The following is a 24,371-nucleotide window of genomic DNA, read 5'->3' as shown; positions in this document are numbered from 1 at the left end:
TCTATCGTTGATGAATGAATAAACACTACTTGGTATACATACGATGTAATATTCAGTCATGAAAGGGAATGAAGTTTTGATATAAGCTACAAGGTGAATGATCATAAACATTATATACATTTTTATGTATTATATATTTATGTTTTAATATATATTTAATAACATATTACATGTCATATCACAATATATAATATAGACTTAATATTATATCATATATAATAATATATTTATATGCATATAAATATATGGTGAATGAACATCATAAACATATACTAAGTGGAAGAGGCCGGACACAAAACACGACAGGTATGATTCCACTTATAAGAAATGNACCCTCCCCTGCTCACGCTGTCTCTCTCTCTCCTAGAAATAAATAAATATTAAAAAAAAAAAAAAGAAATGACGAGAATAAACCCAGATTCAGAAAGCAGACCAGTTGTCGCCAGGGGCTGGAGGGATGGAAGAATGGGAAGCAACTGCTAAAAGGGAAAGGGTTTCCTTTAGGGTGATAGAAATGTTTCCAAACTAGGTAACCATGGTGTTTGCGCAACACTGAAAATGTACTGAATTGCCAACACTTTCCTACGTGTAGGTCACTTCAATTAACCGGGTTGAAGGTAAGCTCGCTCGTGCACTGAGAGCGGGCTGGCCCGTGCCGCGCTTACCCCGGTGGCCTCCTTGCGGGCCCAAGTCAACACTCTCGATGGAGAATCTAGAAGGCGGCGTGGGCTGAGGAAACCACCACAGAGGCACCGCAATGGACGCCACAAGGAGCCAAAGTGAGGGGGGCCGGACACTCGCTTCCAACGCCCCGAACCACACGGCGTCTCGCCGCTCCGCGCAAGCGCTGGTCTGAGGCGGACCCGCGCCGGCCCGCGGGGACGGGGCGGAGCCTGGGGGCAGGGCCAAGGGCGGGGAAGAGGGTCGGCCTGCGCGCGGGGCGGGACTCGAGGGAGACCGGAACTCCTCTGCTGCGGGCCCCTGTTTCCGGAGGGAGCGTGGATTCCGAGGTCGGAGCCGGGCGCGCTGGGAAGCCGGCTTCCGGAGTCTCCTATCGTCTCCCAGGCTTAGCCGGGTGGGGGAGGCGGTAGGGATGAGGCAGAAGCACTACATTGAGGCTGCGGCGCGGCAACTGCACGAGAGCTGTCCGGGCCAGGCCCGCTATCTTCTGTAAGAAAGGGGCAGGAGGGGATGCGGGCGGCGGCGGCGGCGGGGCCTTCCCTCTTCGCTCACGACTCTCCTTCTCCTTTACAGCTGGGCCTACAGTTCGTCACACGGTAGGGAGGACGTCCGACGGTTGTGGGTCAGGCGCTCGTCGCCCCGCTCGCCTTCATTCCGCACAGCGCTCAGGATGACCCCAAAGAGAAATCTCATCAACCCACTTCCCTCTTAACCGCCTCCCTGCACTGTCCCCTCCCCCGCCGCGAAGCTTCTGTTTCGTGAAAAATCCAATTTCCTTGGACCTCTTTTCTATTTAACCGCACTTCCTTTGTGATAGTTTTTCATCCAGTCTCATGGCTTTTAAATTCTGTATGCTGAAGACTTCCATACTTACACCCCCAACCAGGACTAATCATTCTAGACTCCTATCCACATGCCTTCTTGACAACTTCTTTTGAGTGTCTCTTAGGCCAAAAGTCGAGTTTTACCCTCCAACCCAGCCCTCCGCCAGTTGTTACCAATTAAGTCAGTGGTAATTCCATCCTTAGAGTTATTCAGCCCCCAAACCCTGGGGCCATTGTTGACTCCCTAACAGCCTTCCTCCCCAAGCCAAAATGCCAGCAAATCCTCTTGGCTTTAAAATATATGCAGAATCTAGCCACTTATCACCATCACTTATCACCTTACCATCCTGGACCAGTTGCCATCTCTCCTGCGTATCTACAGTCCATTCCGAATTGAGCAGCCAGAGTGAGCCCGTAGAAACCTAAGCTAGATCATGTTCTTTGCTACAAACTCTCAAATGACTTCCCATCTCCGAGTAAAAGTGAAAATCTTTTAAAAGTACTACAGGCACCTACATCAAAGGCCAAAGTCACCTCCCCAACCTGCTCTTTTTTTTGTTTACTCAACTTCAACCACTGTTGGGCTTCCTTGCCCTTCCGCAGCCTTTCCCACTGTCCTTCCTTCTACCTGGAATTCTTACCTCATGTATCTTCCTGGATTCCATTCTCGCTCCTTCTGCTTTCTACAGATATCATTCCACAGAACTTTCCGTGGCTGCCTTATGTAAGACTACAGCAGCTCTATGGGCACGTGGATGGCTCAGTTGGTTAAGCATCTGACTCTTGATTTTGGCCCAGGTCATGATCTCAGAGTTCATGAGTTTGAGCCCAGAGTTGGGCTCTGTGCTGACAGCAGAGAGCCTCCTCGGAATCCTCTCTCCCTTTTTTTTTCTTTTTTCTTTCTTAATGTTTATTTATTTTTAAGAGAGAGAGGAAGACACAGAATCCGAAGCAGGCTCAAGGCTCTGAGCTGTCAAAACAGAGCCCATCGCAGGGCTCGGACTCAAAACCCTGGAGATCATGACCTGAGCTGAAGTCAGACTCTTAACTGACTGAGCCATCTAGGTGCCCCTCTCTCTTTCTCTGCCCATCCCCCACTCATTTTCTGTCTCTCAAAATAAGTAAAAATAAACTAAAAAGAAAAAGACTTCAGCACCTCTATTGCCACTCCTTATTCCCCTTTTATCTTCCCAGCACTTGACATTTGGTGTTGCTATATTTACTTTCTCTCTCTATGAATTGTCCTTTATTCACTGTTCTATCTCTTGCACCCAGAACTCTGCCTGGCACTTTACAGTCACTAATAAATGTGAATGAATTTAACATTTGGCAGAGCTGAGTACAAGCAAGGTCTTAACTGTATATGTAGAGTGCTCATCAACAAATATTTATTGAATAAATCGATGGTGTGCCCATCTTCCTTTTCAACTGCATCACTTCCACAACCTCACCTTTCCCTAATAGCCATGCTTTCTTTTTCACTGTACTTCTGCCTGTAAGCCCTTTCCTAATAATAGATGCCCTCTAAATACAAGCATTTGACCTTAGGCCACTTCTTTGTAGTGTTTCTGGCTGGTCCATACAGAGTTTAATAATTTCCAGGGCATTTTACTTACATTCTGTTATAGTTCTTACCAGAAGTGTATTTTTTTGCTTAGGGCCCTCCCAGAATGTGAGTTCTTTAAAGATAGCAACTCTTGGCTGCTTGGGTGGCTCAGTTGGTTAAGCGTCCGACATCAGCTCAGGTCATGATCTCCCGGTTTGTGGGTTTGAGCCCCACATTGGGCTCTGTGCTGACAGCTCAGAGCCTGGAGCCTGCTTCAGATTCTGTGTCTCCCTCTCTCTCTTGCCCTCCCCTGCTCGTGGTCTCTCTCTGTCTTAAAAATGAATAAACTATTAACAAAAAAAAAGAGATAGCAACTCTTATACTCCATATTTATGTCTCCCTAGCCCAGTGTAGTAGATGGCTCTCTTGATTGCATAAACAGTCTGGGCAAGTCTGTTGTCCTGTTACCTTGCACTGAGAGTTATCTGCAGAAAGCCTGGTCCACAAATCACAAAATTATGCTAATTGTGTAAAAAAGAAACCATCACAGTATAACATTGCTTTATGATAAATATGTAAAATTGGTGAGATAGTCTTTTTTACTTAGTAACAAGTAATGAGTAACATGCAAAGAGTGGGGACTGAACCTGTCGCTAAAAGGAATGAATGGATAGAATTACAGTGTTTTGCAGAATAAATTATTGCCAATATATATTTTTGTAAGTTCTCCTACTTTGAGTTTGCTTAAGGGAAATATGTATCTGTTCATTTTAAATAATACACTTTTCCACATAATATTGGCTTGAGGTAACAAAATATTCTGATGAACTGAATCTTGAGTTTGATTTGTATCATTTCAGATAATGACACTTTTGAAGGAACATGTCCATACTGTTTCCAGTTGCTGGTCTTCGATAACTCTCGAGTGCGCCTCAAACCCAAATCCAAACTGACACCCAAAATACAGAAACTTCTTAACCAAGAGGCAAGAAATTGTACACTCAGTTTTAAAGAAGCAAAAATTGTGAAAAGATACAAAGACTCCAAAAGTGTATTGGTAAGATTTCAATTCCAGTATGTATAAATAAACTAGAATTTTCTTTTACTTACATTGAAATGGATTAAGATCAGGCTACATATAACTCAGAAGTTTGTGATAGTACATTTAGATTGTCAATATATACATACATTTCTCTTCTAGTGATGTTTCATCAAGAGTAAAACTTGTTTTTAAAAAATTTGTGATTGAAGTATAGTTTACATGTTAGTTTCAAGTTTGCACATAGCGATTTGACCATTACATTATGAAATTCCTACTATGGTAAGTCAGCCTCTGGAGCTAATGGAGTGAAGATGTGTGAGAATGTGAGAATTCATTTGATTGATTTTATAAATTGATTTAGACCTATATTTACTGAATGCCTAAGAATTTGCAGGAGTCACTTAAATTTTCAGTGATAGTTTGCCATGTCTTACTGGAAAACCACTTGGAACTGGTCCGCAACAAATGTTAAATGTCAACTACGGTTATAAAGAACATCCTTCCAGATGTTAAAAGGGTATCAATCACAGTCTCCTCCATTCCCCCCAAACATGGTTTTACCTTGAGAAAGTAGAGGCTTTGTTATCTTTAAAAAGGTGTTTTAGGGGAACCTGGCTGGCTCATTGATCTCAGGGTTGTGAGATCAAGCCCCCATCTTGAGTGTAGAGATCACTTAAAAGTAAACTCTTTAAAAATCAGCAAATAAAAAATAAAAAGGTGTTTTAAATTAAATACAGATGCTTAGCCAGTAACTTTTTATTGAATATTTTCTCATTTTAAATTTGTATCTTGTCTGATTGCTGCCACTAGATTATAAACTCCCTCAGGGGAGCCCCTGTTACCAGTATTACCTGGTGTCGTCCCTTATGTACACGAATTTAATGAACATGTAGTTTATTGGATTAAATTATAAGAGTAACCAGGCCCAGTATTTCTTTTTCTTTCTTTCTTTTTTTTTTTTTTTATGGTAGTTGATTACTTGTAAAACATGCAACAGAACAGTTAAACATCATGGTAAAAGCAGAAGCTTTTTATCTTCACTGAAGAGCAGTCCTACCACTCCTATGACTAAACTCGGCCCGAAGACACCAGAGAGAAGGACTCCAAGTTCTACAAACCTAAATCATATGTGTGGTTCCAAAGGCAAGAGCCCAGCCTTTGTATTCAGGTATCTGAATTCATCAAGCTATTTGAATTGCTGATGTTAACTCTTATTTCTTCTGATTTCCTTTGTTTAGTATACACTCCCTAAATTTGCCACGCAGTTCAGGCCTTGACCCCCTTTTTTCCATCCATACCCTTTTCTTTTCTAATGTCTTTTGCTCCCGTGTCTTTCATTCTCCTCTTTGCTTGTAACTTCCAGTTATATTCTTCTACTTCCAATTTCTCCTGGCCCTGTTCCCAGCTGCCTGCTAAATACATCTACTTTATCCCCCCAACATGTCCCCACAGCTGACTACTACAAACTCTCCATCCTCCTAAGTTCCTTATTCTGTCAGTGAGCATGCCCTTGACATTCTGACCTGACGTGGGGAGTGGAGTTGACAGCTCCTACTCCCTTGGCCCTTGTCCAGTTGCCGGTTTCCATCTGTCTTATCTCCATGGTGTTTACTCCTGTTCTTTTTTTTTTTCCTTCTGCTGTGTTCAGGTGGAAAAAATTCCACCTTTTGCTGGGATTACTACAGTAATTTCCTGCTTCTAGTTTCAGACCCTTCTAGCCTGATTATTTCCCTAATGCACAGCTGTGATTAGAAGCCTTTCATACTTCACTCTGTGGCGTGTAGGTCAGATGTTCCAGCCTGGCTTCCCAGCCCTTACTACGTGGCACCAATCCGTCTGCCTGTTTTACTTTGTCTTAATTCATCTTACGTGTCAGCAAAACTAAACCACTCAATTTACTTTCCTACTCTAAACCTTTGTTCTTGGTATCTCCTCAGATTTTCTGTCAGAATTCCTTTGGAAATCTCACTGGATAGGGATTTGTCACATGCTACTAAGTTAACTGTATGACTGAGCACATGTCTTATTTTTGTAGTTCACAGTACTATATTCACTTTGATAGTCAGTAAATTTAGTTTCATAGAAACTGGGAAAGGAATTTTTGAACATTTTGTGCCAAAAGAGAAACAGTCTGGTAGTTTCTTAAATATAAATAATTCAGCAAAGACTAAATTATCTCTGTTTACTGAATTGAGTGTTTAATATTGGTTTTGACATTTATCAAATTGGGTAAGAATTAAAAGTTCAAGTCCAGTTTTCTCTATATTTTGATTTAATTATTTCAGTATTTGGCTGATAGGAATTCATCATAGAAGTTTCTACTTTTTTGGACAAATGTAGATAAAAGAGAATTTGGCATATTTAAAATAACTTGCATTTAGACCAGACCACTTTTTAGATATATGCAGAAATGGGAAAGATGTTTCACATTTATCCTACAGATGGGAAGCAGAAGAGGGATCAGATTGATAAACCCCGATAAGGGTTTGTGGTTGTGGGACACAACTACAGGGCATGAAATAGAAGGAAACAGAAATGCACACACAGTAGCTGGAATATTTTTAGAGGACCCCTTCTGTGCCTGACTCCATTAAGAAGCGGTGGGATACACAACTAGTAGTACAGAGTCCACCCTGTGGAGCTCACATAGGTGGGGAGATACGATGGAGTGGTACCTGCATCTGGAGGTTGAGGTTCTTCCCTTTTGAGAAAGGAAGTGATCTTGAGCTGTGAAGAAATGGGTTTTTAAAGTCTTTAGAATTGTCATGAATCTTGATGTCAGACTTAAAGGGAACTCTGACCTGATGACACTTTACCTTTAGCCTTTTTCAGGTTTGATGGCACCTTCCAGAACCACCCAGCATAGCTCCTGAATATTGCCTAGAGCCTTTGTAGTGAGGAAGTTTTTAACAAAATGGGAATGAATGCTGGGTCCAGCCACTGCTCGTATATGGCTATTATATACAAGAGTAGAAAAAGATTCCAGGAGTAATAATCTAGGCTAAGCACGAAAAACACTTTTAAAACTAACTTATTAGTACACCTAAGTGTGGTTTTATGTTTGTTTTCAGGACACCGACATCTGGACAGTCAACACCCACTTGCTCCTCAAAGAGCACGAGCAAAACTAAGAAACACTTCTCTAAATTAAAAATGTTGCTTAGTCAGAGTGAATCCCAAAAGAATTCAAAAGTAGACTTCAGAAATTTCTTACTGTCTTTGTAAAGGATAGGTTGTGAAAATAAATGTTTAATGCTGCTCTGAAACTAAAGTTAGTCAGAAAAAACATCTTTTTTAAAAACTTTGATTATATAAATACATGGAAACTGGGGTCTAAGAGCAAACTTCTCTGGGCATTTTTCAGTGCTGATGGAGGAAACACTTCATTAAAATGAATAACTGAAACCCGTCTGCCTCACAGGGTGGTTGTGAGGATCAAAACTGTATGGAAGTTCCTTTGTAAACAGCAAAGGTATTATGGACACTGAGTGGTTATATTATTAGTTTCTCTTCCCTTAATTAGCAGTTTTCATTATGTCATTTTCTTTCGTAAGGAAATTGAGACCTTTATGAGAGGACCTACTCACTCCTTTCTAGGTGTCTACTATTGCTAATTCAGGAAAAGGATCAAGTGTCCTTGTTTTTCCACAATTATCTGTATAACTGTATTAGAAAAGCTGAACATGATTCCTCTTTTGTATGCAAAAGTAAACATTCTTGATTGTAAATCATTCAGCTACACAAAATTTCATCTTCACAACTTTCTGTTCCTAGCAATATTTTATCATAAGTGGCATTATCATTTGCTCCGGTGAAGACTTATTTCTGTGCCTAAAATTTACAGACTATAACATAGTAACATTTAGCTTATCTTAAACCTTTTCTGGAACATAGATATACCAAAATTATAGGCTGGGGTTGTATTCAATCTGTCTTTTAAAAATTCTTTAGGGGCGCCTGGGTGGCTCAGTTGGTTAACCGTCTGACTTCGACTCAGGTCATGATCTCACTGTTCGTGGATTTGAGCCCCGCATCGGGCTCTGTGCTGACAGCTCAGAGCCTGGAGCCTGCTTGTTTCTGTGTCTTCCTCTCTCTCTGCTCCTCCCCTGCTCGCACTCTGTCTCTGTCTCTCTCTCAAAAATAAACATTAAAAATTTTTTAAAAAATTCTTTAAATAAGCAATTTAGATACTTTAAACTATAAACTGTTTCCAAGCCTCTCTGCTGCTTAAAAATTTAAACTTAAATTTCTCCCCTGAGCACTTGGCAAACTGAAAGGCCAAGGTTGTTAATGAGTTGGTCTTCTATGAAGTGAAAGTATACTAACTAGTGCCAGCATCAGAGAAGGATGGGAGACGTCATCATTCTAAACTTCTTTAGCCATAGGGAGGCTGGGCCTTCCCTTTGTGTCCAGGGCACCTAGCACTATATTTTGGTCATGGTACTTCACCTTTCCGGCTAAAAGCTCACTGGAACATCTGTTTCTCTTGTTCTCACTTGCTTACCGCCCTTCCTGATCCCCCATAATGAGCTCTTTGTAGTTCTTGGAAATATTTTCCTGTCAGCTTTGGGCCTTGGCATGGTTTTGCATTCTGTCCTTCACTCCAACCCCACTGCGTTATGAGGGGCCACTCTTACCAAAGTGCTGACCCTGTTCCTGTTTGCCCTGTTCCTGTTTCTGATTGTGTCCCTACTGCCTATGAGCTCTTTACAGGCCTGGGTGATCTCATTTGATTTGCTCCCAGCCCACAGCACAAGCTTCCCAAATATCCCTGAGCCACTACATTTACATTTGAATTCTTTACGAGGTTTAGAACTAAGGTCTTTTCAATCACACGTCTGGGAAATGGATAAGAAGTAGTAAAAGTAGGGGCGCCTGGGTGGGCTCAGTTGTGTCAGACTCTTGGTTTCAGCTCAGGTCATGATCTCATGGTTCATGGGTTTGAGACCCACATTGGGCTCACTGCTGACAGCTTGGAGCCTGGAGCCTACTTTGGATTCTGTGTTCCCCTCTCTCTCTGCCGCTCCTCTGCTAACACTGTTTCTCAAAAATGAATAAATATTAAAATTTGTTTAAAAAGTAGTAAAAACAGGAACTTCTAGGTGGGGAGGTTTACCTCCGTTGCAAATGAAAAACACCATAGATTCTTGACTTTCTTCTGTGTTTGGTAGAAGGGTCTTTGGGCATATCTAAAGAGAATATTAAAATTATACTGTGAACATAAAACTTTAGAAGAAAACCTAGACTAAATCTTCATAGCTTTGGATTAAGCAATGATTTCTTAGTTATGACATCAAGCACAAACAACAAAAGAAAAAAATAGATATATTGGATGTCATTGCAGTTAAAGAAAAACACTCATAGTCAGTCTTAGTTTTACCTGGGGGAATTTGATAACCTCACTTAACATGTGAGCCTTTAGGCTTGCAGAGGGGTTACTAACTTTAATAAAAGCAGGAGAATACATTCTTGGTCCTTAGGTTAAACTAGTCAGTCTTTAAGTTAAAACTATAAACAGAACCCTCACTCAAGTCTCTACAGTAAAGGTCCAAGTCTGAGAGACAGCCAAAGCTGGGTGAGAGATGCTCTTCTAGGAGAATTCAAATTACTTTAGTTCAGTACATAGTTCTGGCTGTTGCTTCATATACTTTACACAGTCACAAATGGCATTCCTCAAATTATGTGATTAGACAAACTTAGATGTGTTCACCCAAGAGTAAATCTAGTCATTTTAGCAAGAAGAACAAGTGGTAGGGTCCTTGGTCTACAGTTAAGACAGTCTGTCCCACTTTCCTTTTGTCAAATACAATCTATCCCAGCCATGGCAACAGTATAGTGAAATAGATTGCCCATCATATTTCATTTTCATCTGTGAGGGTCTTTCTTTTACTGGTCAGTACTATAACAATTATTGCAACTGATTTCAGATAATGGAGTCATGTTCTAGCCATCACAGCATTTCATACTACATGGACAAAATGTATGCCACAGCTTTTAAGCCACAGAGAAGAGAAAAATAAATACACAGCTGTGGCTTGGGGGCTGGGGGCCACAGGAAACAATTTTATTTTTTAGAAAGTTTTTAATGTTTTTTTATTTATTTCTGAGAGAGAGCAAGAGAGCATGAGCAGGGAAGGGTCAGAGAGAGAGGGAGACACAGAATCAAAAGCAGGCTCCAGGCTCTGAGCTAGCTGTCAGCATAGAGCCCAATGTGGGGCTGGAACCCACGAACCGCGAGATCATGACCTGAGCTGCAGTCAGACGCTTAACTGACTGAGCCACCCAGGTGCCCCAAGGAAACAATTTTAAAGACAGCTTGTGTTGTTTGACACAAGAGAACATGCTTGAAATTAGAAAAGTACATTCATTGTTCTTTAAAACCTTACTCTTCTGTCCAACAGACCTACTCTAAACTTAGCCATTTTATTCAACATAAGTAAAAGTTAATGCCTTCAGGTTTCCATTGAGCAAAAATCTGTTTATATATACTATTCCATTTGGTTTTTCATTAATTCATGAGTATTGTTCAGACACCAGGTGAAGAACACATTAAAAAATATATATATATATAGGGGCACCTGGATGGCCCAGTTGGTTAAGCATCTGACTCTAGATTTTGGCTCAGGTCATGATCTCATGGTTAGTGAGATCAAGCCCTGCATCAGGCTCTGCACTGACAATGCAGAGTCAGCTTGGGATTCTCTCTGTCTCCCTCTCCATGCCCCTCCCCCACTGGTGCGCTCTCTCTCTCTCAAAATAAATAAACTTTAAAATATTTTTAAAAATAAGAAAATATCTTTTTAATTATGTTCTCAACCCATGTCAGTTAACCAACTTTCAGAGATGAATTCAAATGCCATTCACCTTTTCTATAACATTTTTTCACACCATGGTGTAGAACTTATGATATTTTAATATAGTCAGTGTGTGTCTCCCACATTAAATTCTGAGTTCTATAAAGGCAAAGCTGTATCTTCCTCATGTTTCAATTCTCCAAGCTTCTGGTATAGTATTTGCCACATACCAAAGGCTCAACATAACACATTCATTCAAAATCCACGGAAATTACATTTGTTTTATTAAATGGAAAAGGGGCATTTATATTTAGATGTATTAATTGGCCTTCTGACAACTTAGGCCCATAAAATCTTAAAGCTGAGGAAGAGCTATGGACAAGGTATTCTTGTGAAAGTACAAACTGAGAACATACACCTCTTATTATTGGTTACTACAGTACAGTTGGCACCATTGTGGAAACTGAAGAACTCATCAAAATTTTCACCTGGACAGCAAAGAAATACATTTGGATTCCCATTCCAACTCCAGTCAACAGGTGATGGCTACATGAAGCTCTGATTTTGACGGGGCTTTACTGAATGAGAGATGTATGCCATAAGCAAGAGAAAGAAACTTCTTATTGGGAAATGGGCATGTATGACATCGTCACCCCTGCTCTAAAGAAAACGTGACATGGGTTCAAACACAATGAATCCTTGCAGAGTTCTTTGATAAATTATCTTCAAGGATCAGAGAATGGAAAATGATACAATTTTGAGTTTACAACTAAATTTTGCTGGCTCCTATTGTAAAAACTCCCTTGGGCCAAAAGGTGAAGGGCTTGCAAATGAGGATACCAACCATTGTTTGATCTCAAACTATTCGGGTAAAAGGTCAAGGGTTGAGCAACCTAGCTCCTCCTGGCTGCAGCAAGCCCCTGAGATGTAAATCTTTAGTGATCATTGTGATTAGAACGGTCAAAATGTTCTTCAAGCCACTGTTAAGCAACCCCCGCCTCTAACTGCAAAATTCTCGCTTCCGTACACCGGCTTCACCTCTCTCCCTATATAAACCCTGAGCTATGGCTGGTGGGGCGCTCTTCCGAGGACTCTTCGGGTGCTCGGGAGGGGTCGTCCGGCCAACTAAAATAAACCTGAATAACCAACTCCTTTTGTGTTTTGTGGGCTTTGTCCTCGGTGATTCTCCTTTGGAAAAGGTGGTCTAACACTATAGACTACTTTAGATGGTATGTCTTTCTAGAAAGTGAGACTCTTTTTTAATCTCATGACCTCTGAGAATTGCTGAAATCAGGTTTCAGTTTTTTCCTTTAGGAAACAAAAGTTCATTGTGCAGAAGCATTCCTAGAGAACATAAAATACAAATTACCATTTCATTAAGTAGCATACACAATGAAAGAAGTCTGTACATCCTTAACACTGTATTTTAATAACAAATGAGATTTCTAGTACAGTAAAGAGGTTTTAACATGCCTACAGAATGCTGTCACATCCGTATGATGCACTGACTAATCTAACAAAAATAGAAACCAAATCAAAGCTCAGAAGTAAAAATGAAACAGGAATATTTTAACCAAATGATGCTTATTACTGGTGCTGATTTTTATAATAAAAGTAACTATTTAGAATTTGTAAAATAACAGCCAACAAGCACTTAATCAATCTCCTTATTGTATCTAACCTCATTGAAGTATTCAAAGGTAATTATTAAGCTGCCAAAAAAATATCTAGGGACTTTTGTATTTCAAATATTACTATGACTAAGTAACATCTGAAAATAAAATCGTATACTTATTGCCCTGAGTTAACTAGCAGTTGTTTCATTGTAGAACACATGGATTTTCTAATTTAAACAATATAGACCTTTCAAAAAATTCACACTAAAACACTTTATATTTAAAAAGATAGGTTTTCTGGTCAAAAAAATTGTGTATAAAAAAAGGTGCCCCTGGGTGGCTCGATCAGTTAAGCACCCAACTCTTGATTTCGGCTCAGGTCAGGTTCTCACGGGTTGTTCGTAAGCTTGAGCCCCACGTTGGGCTCTGCGCCGACAGCTTGGGATTCTCTTTCTCTCTCTCAAAATAAATTNCGTATACTTATTGCCCTGAGTTAACTAGCAGTTGTTTCATTGTAGAACCACATGGATTTTCTGACTAATTTAAACAATATAGACCTTTCAAAAAATTCACACTAAAACACTTTATATTTAAAAAGATAGGTTTTCTGGTCAAAAAAATTGTGTATAAAAAAAGGTGCCCCTGGGTGGCTCGATCAGTTAAGCACCCAACTCTTGATTTCGGCTCAGGTCAGGTTCTCACGGGTTGTTCGTAAGCTTGAGCCCCACGTTGGGCTCTGCGCCGACAGCTTGGGATTCTCTTTCTCTCAAAATAAATTAAAAAAAAAAAAAAACTTACAAGAAGATAGGTTTTCTGTTTAATATTATTTTCAAGTCATCTGCTTTGAAAGAGATATTAGCCTTAAAAAAAAAAAAGCCCTCCTCTATGTCAGGTTGCAACTGCTGGCTAAGAAAAAATTCTACTTTAAGAAGTCAAGAAGCTCAGTCCTTAGCAATTACCTTTTATTGGTTCATGGTGAGGAAAATTATGCCCAACTGGAATAAGAACTTAATGCTGTTGACATAAAATTTCACAATCCTAACTGTTCTGTCCATCAACGGATATAAAAGCAAGAAACCAAAGATAAAGGAAGTAGGTATTTCTTCATCACAGCTTGCCAAGAGGAGAGACAAGCAATTCAAACAGGGAGAATGTTAAGCACAAATAACGACATTTGCCTCAGGCTAGAGATGCCTCAGGCTTGACTATCTAAAGCGATGAGCTACCGGAAAAGGAAGTGGGCATCAACCTCACCTGAGATCCTGTTCCGCTCCAATACCAGCTCAAAAAGAAGCATGAAAACAGTTTAATTTCCCTCCATTAGGCACATTCCAACTGCTGTCTATAACCAAGGCACCAATTCCCACCTGAGGGGAGTTATAACTGAATCACACAAAGAGATGGTAACAAGAGTTCCAACATCATCAGTAGTGCTCTGCTATTAACTTGATCTCAGGAAAGTACTACAAGATTTTGTAACAAATATCAAGAGTTGGAAAAGAAGACAATAAATACTAATGTACTAATGTACAATTTAAACCTCTTAAAATCTCTCATTAAACTTGTACTTCCATAAGTAAAATGAAATTTTCTTTCCTGAATAGGACGAAAAACTTAACCAAACAATACAAATGAATTTTTCTAGACTACCAGAATAAGCTAATGACTCTAACGATTTCTCTTACATTGAAATTTCAGTTTTAGGAGCCTGGGTGGCTCAGCCGGTTAAGCATCTCACTTCAGCTCAGGTCATGATCTCACGGTTCATGGGTTTGAGCCTCGCATCAGGCTCTATGCTGACAGCTCAGAGCCTGGAGCCTGCCTTTCACATTTGAATTCATGCATCATGGTAAAGGAACAGAACTGAATTTTTAAAATATTTATTTTGAGACACAGAAAGAGAGAGGCTGAGAGAAGAGCGTGTGTGCATGCGTGGGGAAGGGGCAGAGAGAGGGAGACAGAATCTGAAGCAGGTTTAAGTTGTCACTGTATTTCATTCCCACTAGATTGTAAACTTTGAGAGCAGACATACAGTTGCATAATCTCTGTCTCAAAAAGATGTTAACAGCATGCCAATAATGATGACATTCATTAAATGTTATCTAGAATATCCTTATCGATGGTTCATTCTAACTCTACTTTGTTGATGTGCATGTAAGTAACTCCTTTGAAAAAAACAAATGGAAATCAAAGCAGGAACTTGCAGATATTTGTACACCCATGTTCATTAGCAGTATCGTTCACAACAGTCAAAATGTAGAAGCAATCCAAGTGTCAGCTGACAAATTTTTATCAATTTGTATTGTATTTTTATCAATTTGTATGAATGTAGCACATTCATATAATGGATTACTATTCAGACTTACATGCTACCACATGGATGAACCTAGAGGACACTATGCTGAGTGAAATAAGCCGGTCACAAAAGGTCAAATATTTTTAATTCCACTTATACTTAGAGAAGTCAAATCCACAGAGACAGAACAGTGGTTGCCAGGGGCTGGAGGGATACCGAGTTGTTTAATGGGTAGAATTTCACTTGGGGAAGATGAAAAAGTTCTGAAGATTGATGATGGTGACGGCTGCACAACAGTGTGAATCGTCAATGTACTTAATGCCAGAGTACACTTAAAAATGGTAAATTTCTTGTTACATAAAAACAAAACAAAAAGCTACCTGGGTTTAACATTTTTTTCCAAGCCCCCTCCAGTAGTGCTTGTAGCTAAGATGTTGGTTTTTCACTTGCATAATGTTACAATTTCACTATAGCTTGACACGTTATGTAAAACATGGATTTGGTGCTGTGGAGCTGCTATCAGTGTCTCAGGCACCATCATGTAGTGGTTAAGAAGCACAAGCACAGAGCCAAACTGGGAGCTGGATGTGAATCCCAGCTTCACCATTTGACCCGTTCAGAGGCACACAGAAGTGACACTGTGTCTTAGTTTCCTCATATGTAGAAGTAGAATAATCAGAGTAAAGGACGTATGAAAGGCTTAAAATAGGTCCTGATGCACATTAAGTACCATATATGTGAACCACTATTATTATATATGATAGACTACAATTTGCTTTGAAGAGCATTGTTTCTCAAAGTGCAGTCTATGAAGGACATGCATCAAAATCATCTGGATACCTTGCTGAAAATGCAGACTTCTAGATCCCCAATCTTCTGAACCAGCGTCTTTGGATATAGGTTCCACTGTATAAAATCTGCTACTGCAAAGGTGGAAAACTGGAGTGGGAATGGGAAGCACCTGGATTCAGATAAAGCAACCAGAGGGCCTTCTGGGAATGGAGAACCAGGAATAGTGGTCAGAGGATATTTCCCAAACTCTCTAGATGGTAAGAATCACAGAAAAATCTGACTTAGTAGATAGATGCCCTTTATGAAAATGTCCCAAGTGAGTCTTATCACAGAAGTTTGGCAAATTCTGCCCTGGAGATTCCCACAGATTTTTAGTATTTCTCAATTCTGCTACTAATTCAAGATGTGGTGAGGGCCTGTGCTCCGGAAGTTCAAAGTCCCAAACGAATCTGTTCACTCAGAAGCACTTCAGCATCACTGTGCAGTAGGTCACAGAAGAGGTGATCTTGTTCTCCCCGCATAAGAAACTTGCTATAGAATGAGCTGTAAAACCCATACTTTATTATCGGATTACCTGGAATTGCAAATTGTGAAGCAAGTCATGGATTTCAAAGTTGGTTGAGAGTACTGGTTGTCAAAAACACCGTCCCTAAACTTACGGCATCGGCACCAAATTGTTAAAAAGATAAACGATCAGGCCGATCCCAGCAGCTCTGCGAGTGGGGCCCAGCAATCAGGAGTTTAACAGCCCTCCAGGTGATTCTGGTGCTCACTCAAGTTTGGGAAGCACAGACCATGCAAAAGGAATCTCCTTCAGCGGTTTCTCTGCCATAAAGTCGCTGAACACCTTGCTTCCTTCCCAGTCTATTCATCTCTCCCCTCCCACCTCATATTCAATCAATCTGATTCACAAAAATAATCTACACATTTCAAAAACAACATAAAACTTTATTAAGAACATCTTATATTGTCATCAGATACAGCCAAAGAAAAAGGGGTAAATTAACAGGGAAACTTCATGTTCCCATGTGCTATTGCCACCTGAGAACAGACTCCTGTGCGGATGGCTGGAATTACAGATGGCAACAAATGCTCTGTATAAATAAATTCAGTACATAACACAATGCTCCCTTTCTATACAGAGAAGAACTGGGTTTACACTTTAAAAAGCTCTGATATAGTGCAACAACTATGAAACAAGACTACATCTTTAGGAGCTATTTCTTAATAGAATACAAAGCAGTTTTGTAGCTTTATGTTATTTCATATAATACAAATTTGTAGAATGTAAAATTCAGAAAGGGCATTCTGACTTTCCCAATTGATGTGTACTTTTAAGTTTTTCTTTCTAAAGATTTCTCAGAACCAGCTTAATAATAGATGACATGCTCATCTACAGTGACCACCGACAACCTAATTTTGTTCTTTTAATTTTGCAAATCAGGATAACCAGGTCATGCCAGCTTTTGCTGATTCTGAAGGAATTCTTATAGAAAAGCCCTGATTCAGAGTGCATGTGAAAAGAGGTACCAAAATAGCTGCATCTGGACTGGTTTTCCTAGAGGGGGAGGTTGGCTACTGAGCACAGCTGAGTTTTCTCAGACTGCCGGGTTCCCTCATGTGGTTCTTTTACTTACTGTAGTGATGGAAGGAGCAGAGGGAACTCCAGAGAATCTGTTCAAACTGCCACTCCAGACAGCTCTCTGCACTGTTTGTGGAGAAAAGAGTGATGGGATCCATTCAAACCACACACAGTACCCCTACGGCAAGTGTGGGGACACGCTTCTCTCGAGGGGCCTGGCCAAACTGCACTCAAAGATGCATGACTTGCCCCATGTTCATACACAGTGGAGAAAACGCTCATGATTTCAAATATACTATTACAGTACCCCCACCTTACCCAATTTCTTGAGAAAATGTAAGTCGGCCTTTTAGAAAGGAAGACCATTCACTGCTAAGGCTTACCATGTTAACGTAAGGCTGAAAAGATAACTTCTAAACCAGACCTTATCATTTGTGGTTACAGTTAGTGAATTAACCAACAGCTAAAGGTTTGTGGAGGATTGGTCAAAGGGTGGGGCTGGGGGCAGGATTCAGGTTGAGTACTATCACTTATCACAAATTGCATCGAGCTCTTTAAAAAAATAATGCATTTTTATCATAAATATTTAGAACAGATACTGGCATTAAAATCAGTATCTAAGTCAGAAGTCTGTCTTAAACGGTGAAAATATTCCAACAAACTTCAAAGAATTCAAATCTTCCCAGGAGTACATAGTTTATAAATTAGTTTTAAATGGAAAAAAAAATATATTTTGAATGGATAAACCACCACTTTAGCAGGTCATAAATAAGGTGAAGACGCTGAAAATAAATTAATATACAAGTTTTTGCTTTCACTTTAACAACAAAAACTTACATGGTATACTTTTAGAACAGGTATAACTAGGTTTTTATAACTGTATTTGTTACCCCACCACTCCCACGCTGAATCTTCTTTTTATATCATCTACACCTAGGGACAGAGGTACACAAAACAGACAGACAGACACCCCAATGTGTGAGTCTGGCTGCTGCACACCATTTCTTTAGTTAGAGTGATGTTACAAATGCTGATCAGGATCTGTCAGTAATCTGTCAACCACATTACAAGTTAAGTACATTCATGGTTAATGGATTAGGTTCCCTGGTGACCTTTGTGTGGTCATGTTTATAGGAAACCTAACTACTGTTCTTTCTGTGAGAAAATGTGCCCAGAGTCCCAAAAGTTGACTAAAAGACTTTGGAATATAAGTCATATATGGATGGGGACTACTAATATGTGTCTATGTTCTGGACAGAGGTCAAACTGTTAAAAGCACTGTTTCCAGAACTTTTGGCTACCGAAAATAAATACTTGCCTTCTCCTTCACATATAAATTCATTTTAGCTATAATTTCTAATACTGAGAAAAAAAAAGAGTGAAGCCATTCAGACTAGAGAGACATAATTGGCTTGTGGGACTTAAAAGATGTTTTATTGACTATCTAATTTGAATCTGCTTACAAGGAAAAGAAAAATGTCTAATATGTAATGATTAAAAAAATGTCTATCCTAAGTCATTATTGAGTATAAATCCACAGCTTTACAATGTGATTTAAAAAGAAAGCAGGAGAGCATGCAACTGCTCTAACACACAGGGTTAGAAATAAAAGGTAAAAGTACATTTGTTTTGGTAATTCTAAATATACAAATATAATATTTGCCAGATCTACCCTGTAGTGTAGCACTGCTTAGTTTCCAAATATACAGTCATTCAAAAACCTTAAGGAAACATTAAAAATGTTCCAGGCTATTTTACTGAACTGTAAGGAATATTGTGTTGAGATATTAGAGCTAAAAATACTATTGTTTTTAAAGTTAAACGGCTAAGCAAATAATAAAAGTATCATTATTTTACGTTTCTTTTAATCCCGTAGATGGCTTTATGTTAAAGGGATCAATTATGTTAAAAGGAGACTGATTTGAAAATAGCAATCAGTTCCAGAATCAAAGTTGTCCTCTTGGTAGAAGGCCAAACTTTACAACATTTCCAAAGCATTTTCATATTAACTTACCCAAATAATTCTAAATAGTTTAATCAAGGGGGTCCTTATTTAATACTCCTTTTATTCTACACTGGCAGCTGGAATGGAACCCCGACAGTACTATTGTGGAAAAGTTCTCTAAGCTTTGATCTGACCCTCAGTTTAGTGTTAAATTCCTGACCTCTAGGGAATAAGGAATCAAAGGCATTAAGAGGCACAGAACTGCTATTTTGGTCAGGGAGAAGGGTGAAGTTTAAGTTGGAACATTTAGTCCCTTCTACAATCAAGTCCTAACTATACCATAATAAAGTTTCTAACAACTCCTGATTAGTTCTCATCCTTAGGAATTACATACTATACAGTGATTAGATACTGAAGAAAATAAAGAAAAATACTTCAAAATACACGAAGAAATAGAAACATGGAATTTCTCACAAGGCCCTGGATCAAAAAAATTTACAAAAAGATCTTTTGAAAATAATCACTATTTGTGAACCTATTAATACACAGAGATCATCACTTTGTTTAAACTAAGTCATGTTAACTTACCAATAAAATAGTAAACAAACCAACATTTTAAACAATTTTATAAATTACTTGTCACTTCTTTCGTTAGTCATTCTCTCAACCATATACAAAAATAATGCTACAGGACTGTCCACCTAACCTGTCTCCATCTCTTGCAAAGTCCTGGGCCCTGGAAAGAGACTGGTCATCAGTCTTCACTGTAGATGTCCCCTGCAAAGGGCAGGTGCATGTGGCTTCCAGTGACGTTGGGTAATCGGGATAAGTCTGGCAGGCTCTGGATCCGGGACCTGAGTTCTTTGCGCACCAGGGAAACTCTGGCTAACTTGCGCTTGTATTCCTATAACATCAAACCACTTTCATTAGCGTTCTGGGAGTTGAGAGAAGAGCTATCTAGTTAATGGTCTGAATAAAATCTGGTATTACACTCAGTTAATGCTAAGTAAAAAAGGATAATTACAAGGTTAGCATTAGGATCAAAGGAGGGACTTTGGAAATATACTACTAGGTAAACTCTATTATTAGGAAAAACCACAATCTTAAACAGCTATCACACACCTGTGAAAGGAAGACTAACATATCAATACAGTTAACCTCAACATGTAAGATTTTCAGGTGTCCTTGAGTTTGGTTAACAAAAACCACATACTTTTTACGAACCTAAAATGAAATTTAGCACTGTTTTTAATTGTGAATGCTAGCAACAATCAGCAGTATTATCAGTACCTGTGAGTTTGTCTTCAATAGAAACAGGCTGCTATGATATTACATCACAGTTTTTTAAAGCTATCTTGAACTGTTTACATTTATCGACTTTGAAATTATGGTAGTTATTAGACCAAGCACTAAATGTTATTTAATGTGTCAATAAAGAAGCATATATTATTGTACAAATACTATGTCAACAGCTGTACTTTAACATAACTTGTTTCCTTTGGGATGCTAAGCATTTTACTTTCTACATTAAAATACTGAACTTGAGGTGCACTTGGGTGACCCAATCAGCTGAGTGTCTGACTTCAGCTCAGGTCATGATCTCACGATGCATGAGTTCCAGCCCCGCATCAGGCTCTGTGCTGACAGTTCAGGGCCTGGAACCTCCTTCAGATTCTGTATCTCCCTCTCTCTCTCTCAATAACAAATAAACATTTTTAAAAATTTTTACTGAACTTGAGAAGGGGTCCAAAGCTTCACCAGATGACTAACGGATTTCAATGGCCCCAAAAAAGGTTAGGAAACCCTGCAAACAGTGGCCCAAAGACTCATAACTGGAAACCAATCAAGATCATGTTTGGCTTAGAGGGAAAAAGTCCATTGTCTCTACTGGGAATATCTCCTTTTAATGGAAGTTTCCAGGCTTCCACATGGAGAGACAGGATCCTCCTATACTTCATTACATAGTGGAGGTGGGATATGAAGAAGGTAATCTAGAATATGGGTTTTCTTCCTTCAAGAAAAGACTAGAACTTCCTCCCTATGACCAAGGCTGGTCTCCCAAAGAAAGAACAGGTGAGTGATAAGCTTTCATTCTGGGTAGAAAGCCGATCCACAAAGAGCTCTTCTTTAGTGTTTCTCAGCTCTATACATCAGAATCAGCTAAGACATTTTTGAACACACAAATTTTTCAGGAGAACCTGTCTTCCTACATATCAATTAAATGAAAATAATGTCTAGAAGTGGGTCCAGAGTTCATTGATTTTATACAAGTCCACAAAAGGATGATTATGCACAGAGTTGTGAGCCACTTTTTTAGTTTTACTACCTAAAATGAAATCAACTAGTGGGGTTTCTTTGTATGACTGAACCTCCTCCTTTAAAGAATAACCACATGTGGGGAAAGGGATTTGTCAGAATTACTGAAATTCCACTGTTCTAAAGGAAGGGGCAAAGGGGACTTGGAAGCATGGGGGACTAGGCACAGTGCCTGGCAAAGCAGGTAAGGGTGAATGCTGGAGAAGTTCAAGCACGGCTTTGGGCACATAAGAGAGGTGTCAATTCTTGCCATGTCTACAGGTCCCTGCAATTCTAATTTGTCCTGAAGATTAAGATGGAGTAAAAGAGTTTAATAGAAATCTGTGATCTCAAGGTATGATTTTCTTCTTCCCCATCCCCTATACCAGTCACACACACCAGCACAGCAGCTCAGAGTGGCATACAAAAGATGAGCAACAGAATACTTCACATTCTAGATGCCTACTTCTCAGTGGGATCTCGTAACACATGTCCACATTCAGCACGTTTCTTCCTCAAAACACACTGGTATGGAGACAAACACTTGTCTCCCTCTGTCCCACTGTTCTTAGCTGAATCATTCTTGAATACATAAGACATAAAGCACTTTGGGGTCAGCATGACATATTTAGATATTGTTCAAACATGCTCAAAAGCAATTATTCTCTGCTAGAGAATGTTTTCAGAAACATTCTGTGCCTTTAGTGGTCATTACTGCTCACACAGATTTTTAGTGTCTAGCATCCAGATAGGTTTTCTTCAATTAAGATTTCATTCAAATGATATTGGCAACTAAAAGCCTTCTGCCAATTGGTATATACTGCAAACAAAAAATTGGTAAATAAAAACAAAAGCTATCACTTTTTGAATCTCCATTATATGCCAGGCATTAAAATATGAACTCATTTAATCCTCTCAATAATCTCATGAGAGAAGTGATTATCGTTCATAAGCAAGTCAAGTCATACTTTCCCAAAGCTTTCTGCTATTGCCACAGGCAGGCTCTCCTACCCAGAAGATCTAAGGAACTGTGGCAAGCTGTCTGATGTGAGCCTCGAAAAGAAACTGGATGAAACCTTGTAACTACTCAATTACAGGAACCAGGCCATAGTCCTAAAAGCTTTTAACTGCTTGATGAGGTGATCTAGAAAGAAGCTCCAAGATTCCACAGGTTGGTTTCCTAGGGCAACAATGCTTCAGCAGGATGTGTTCTGAGGTACAACAATGACAGTACTTCTCTCAGACCAGAATCATCACAGCACCGTGAATGTACTCTCCTCCGCTATCCCCGCAGTCCTGCCATAGGGCAAGTATATATACATTTATTGAGTACTGGAGATACAGCACTAAGCAAAACAGATGAGGAGTCCTGCCTCCACAAACCTAACATTTCAGAAGGAAGGAGACATAGAAACATAAAAATATTATTTCAGGTATAAATATAATGAAGAAAGTAGAGTTGGACAAAAGAAGAATAAGATGGAGCAATACTGGGAAGAGTTAAGAGAGGATTAAAGAGTCAAAATGTTAAGTTTCAGAACCACTCGATGTAGAGGGGATGGACTTCCAGCATGACACCGTGATGAGCTCAAAGGCCCCACTCCCTGGTGAGAACTATTTATAAAAACCCTACTAGCCATTTAAAGCCTTTGGCAACGATCCTAAAGGCAAATGACATATGAAGAAACATCTATTCCAGAAAACCCATTAAGAAAGGCAAGGGTCTGTGGTATATAAACCAAGATGTTTCTTCCCTCCCTACTCCCAGCTCAGTAAGGCAGAGTCCCCTCAGACTGCTGCAGCTGGGAACCCAAGGATCACTCCCTGACAGCTCCCATCAGAGGGCTTTCTTCCTGAGAAGGCTAGGCCATCAGCATGTCATCCTACCCCCAACTACCTTTGCTCAGGCTGAGTTTAGAAAGTATAGTTTACGACTTTCGCTTAGGTCATGATCTCGCGGTTCGTGGGTTTGAGCCCCGCGTCGGGCTCTGTGCTGACTGCCAGCTCAGAGCCTGGAGCCTATTTCAGAGTCTGTATCTCCCTCTCTCTCTGACCCTCTCCTGCTCACACTATCTCTCTCTTTCTCTCCTAGAAATAAATAAAAAAAATATTAAAAAAAAAAAGAAAGTATAGTTTAGAAAGGCCTGGGGCTCCCTTCTACTCAGCCCCCACTGGTGATAAAAAGGCTTGACCATGAATGTGGCAAGCTGAGGTTGTCGGGGCACCCACAACCCTTGCCTCTGACTCAGGAGGTGACATTCTAAACAAAAAGGGAAAAGCTAAGATGAACACAGGCTGCTGCACCACTCCTCACTTTCACTAAGAGCTCAGCTCCTATAGCAGTGGTAACCCGAAAGAAAAGTTTACCATGGTCCCCACCCCTAGTTACAGACCCAACACAAAAGATGTTTGCTTGACATAAGGAGCAGGCAGTAAAACGGAACCTTCTCTCTTCACAAAGGAACTGATTTTAGTTACAGCAAAGCAAGAAGTTCAAGCCTAAGGGTACTGTCAAGAACAGTGGAAGCTACAGTCAAAGGCAATTAGGAGATTCGACCCCCTAGTAGGAGGTTTCAGCTCAGGTCATGATCTCACTACTGGGGAGTTCAGGCCCCTTGTCAAGCTCTGCTGACAGCTCGGGGCTTGGAGCCTACTTTGGATTCTGTATCACCCTCTCTCTCTCCCCCAACTTAACACTCTCTCTTTCAAAAATAAACTTTAAAAAAAATGAATAAATGTTAAAAAAAATTTTTTTAAACAATTCATGGATAAATTAAATGTGAGCTGGTTATTCTAGGTGCAGTAAATGCCAAGCTCATACAATATACTCTCCACCAAATTCCAACCTGACTTCTTGGAAATACCAATCTGTTAATGCAAATATTATATAAAACCCAGTGATGAACATGAGTGATGTTCATGGTCCAAAGGGTCAAACAAAAGCAACTCCATACAAAA

At 39.8% G+C, this 24,371-nt stretch overlaps 2 protein-coding genes across 3 annotated transcripts in view; one reads left to right on the top strand and one right to left on the bottom strand.

Annotated features, from left to right (window-relative positions):
• Positions 1–985: 985 nt before the first annotated feature.
• RMP24 (ribonuclease MRP subunit p24) lies at positions 986–12,036 on the top strand. Of its 2 annotated transcripts, none has more exons than XM_077753800.1 (5): positions 986–1,170; positions 1,255–1,277; positions 3,912–4,108; positions 5,065–5,261; positions 11,328–12,036. In XM_077753800.1, the coding sequence occupies exons 1-5, from the start codon at positions 1,094–1,096 to the stop codon at positions 11,428–11,430; spliced, it is 597 nt and encodes a 198-aa protein (XP_077609926.1). In that variant the 5' UTR covers positions 986–1,093; the 3' UTR covers positions 11,431–12,036. The 2 variants fall into 2 exon arrangements, with proteins under 2 accessions (XP_077609926.1, XP_077609925.1); XM_077753799.1 differs by lacking the exon at positions 11,328–12,036 and adding an exon at positions 7,165–7,369.
• Positions 12,037–16,518: 4,482 nt separating this feature from the next.
• The window catches only part of RPRD1A (regulation of nuclear pre-mRNA domain containing 1A), a 72,928-nt gene continuing 65,075 nt past the window's right edge, over positions 16,519–24,371 (bottom strand). Inside the window, exon 7 of the mRNA XM_077753798.1 lies at positions 16,519–20,022. Coding sequence (XP_077609924.1) covers positions 19,873–20,022 — 150 coding nt within the window. The 3' untranslated portion in view covers positions 16,519–19,872. The remainder of the gene's footprint in view (positions 20,023–24,371) is intronic.

The sequence above is a fragment of the Crocuta crocuta genome, unplaced genomic scaffold, assembly GCF_008692635.1.
Source record: "Crocuta crocuta isolate KB4526 unplaced genomic scaffold, BGI_CrCroc_1.0 scaffold231, whole genome shotgun sequence".
NCBI classification, from domain to species: domain Eukaryota; kingdom Metazoa; phylum Chordata; class Mammalia; order Carnivora; family Hyaenidae; genus Crocuta; species Crocuta crocuta.
Note: the sequence above shows the minus strand (reverse complement) of the source record. Positions and strands in the feature narration are given on the sequence as shown.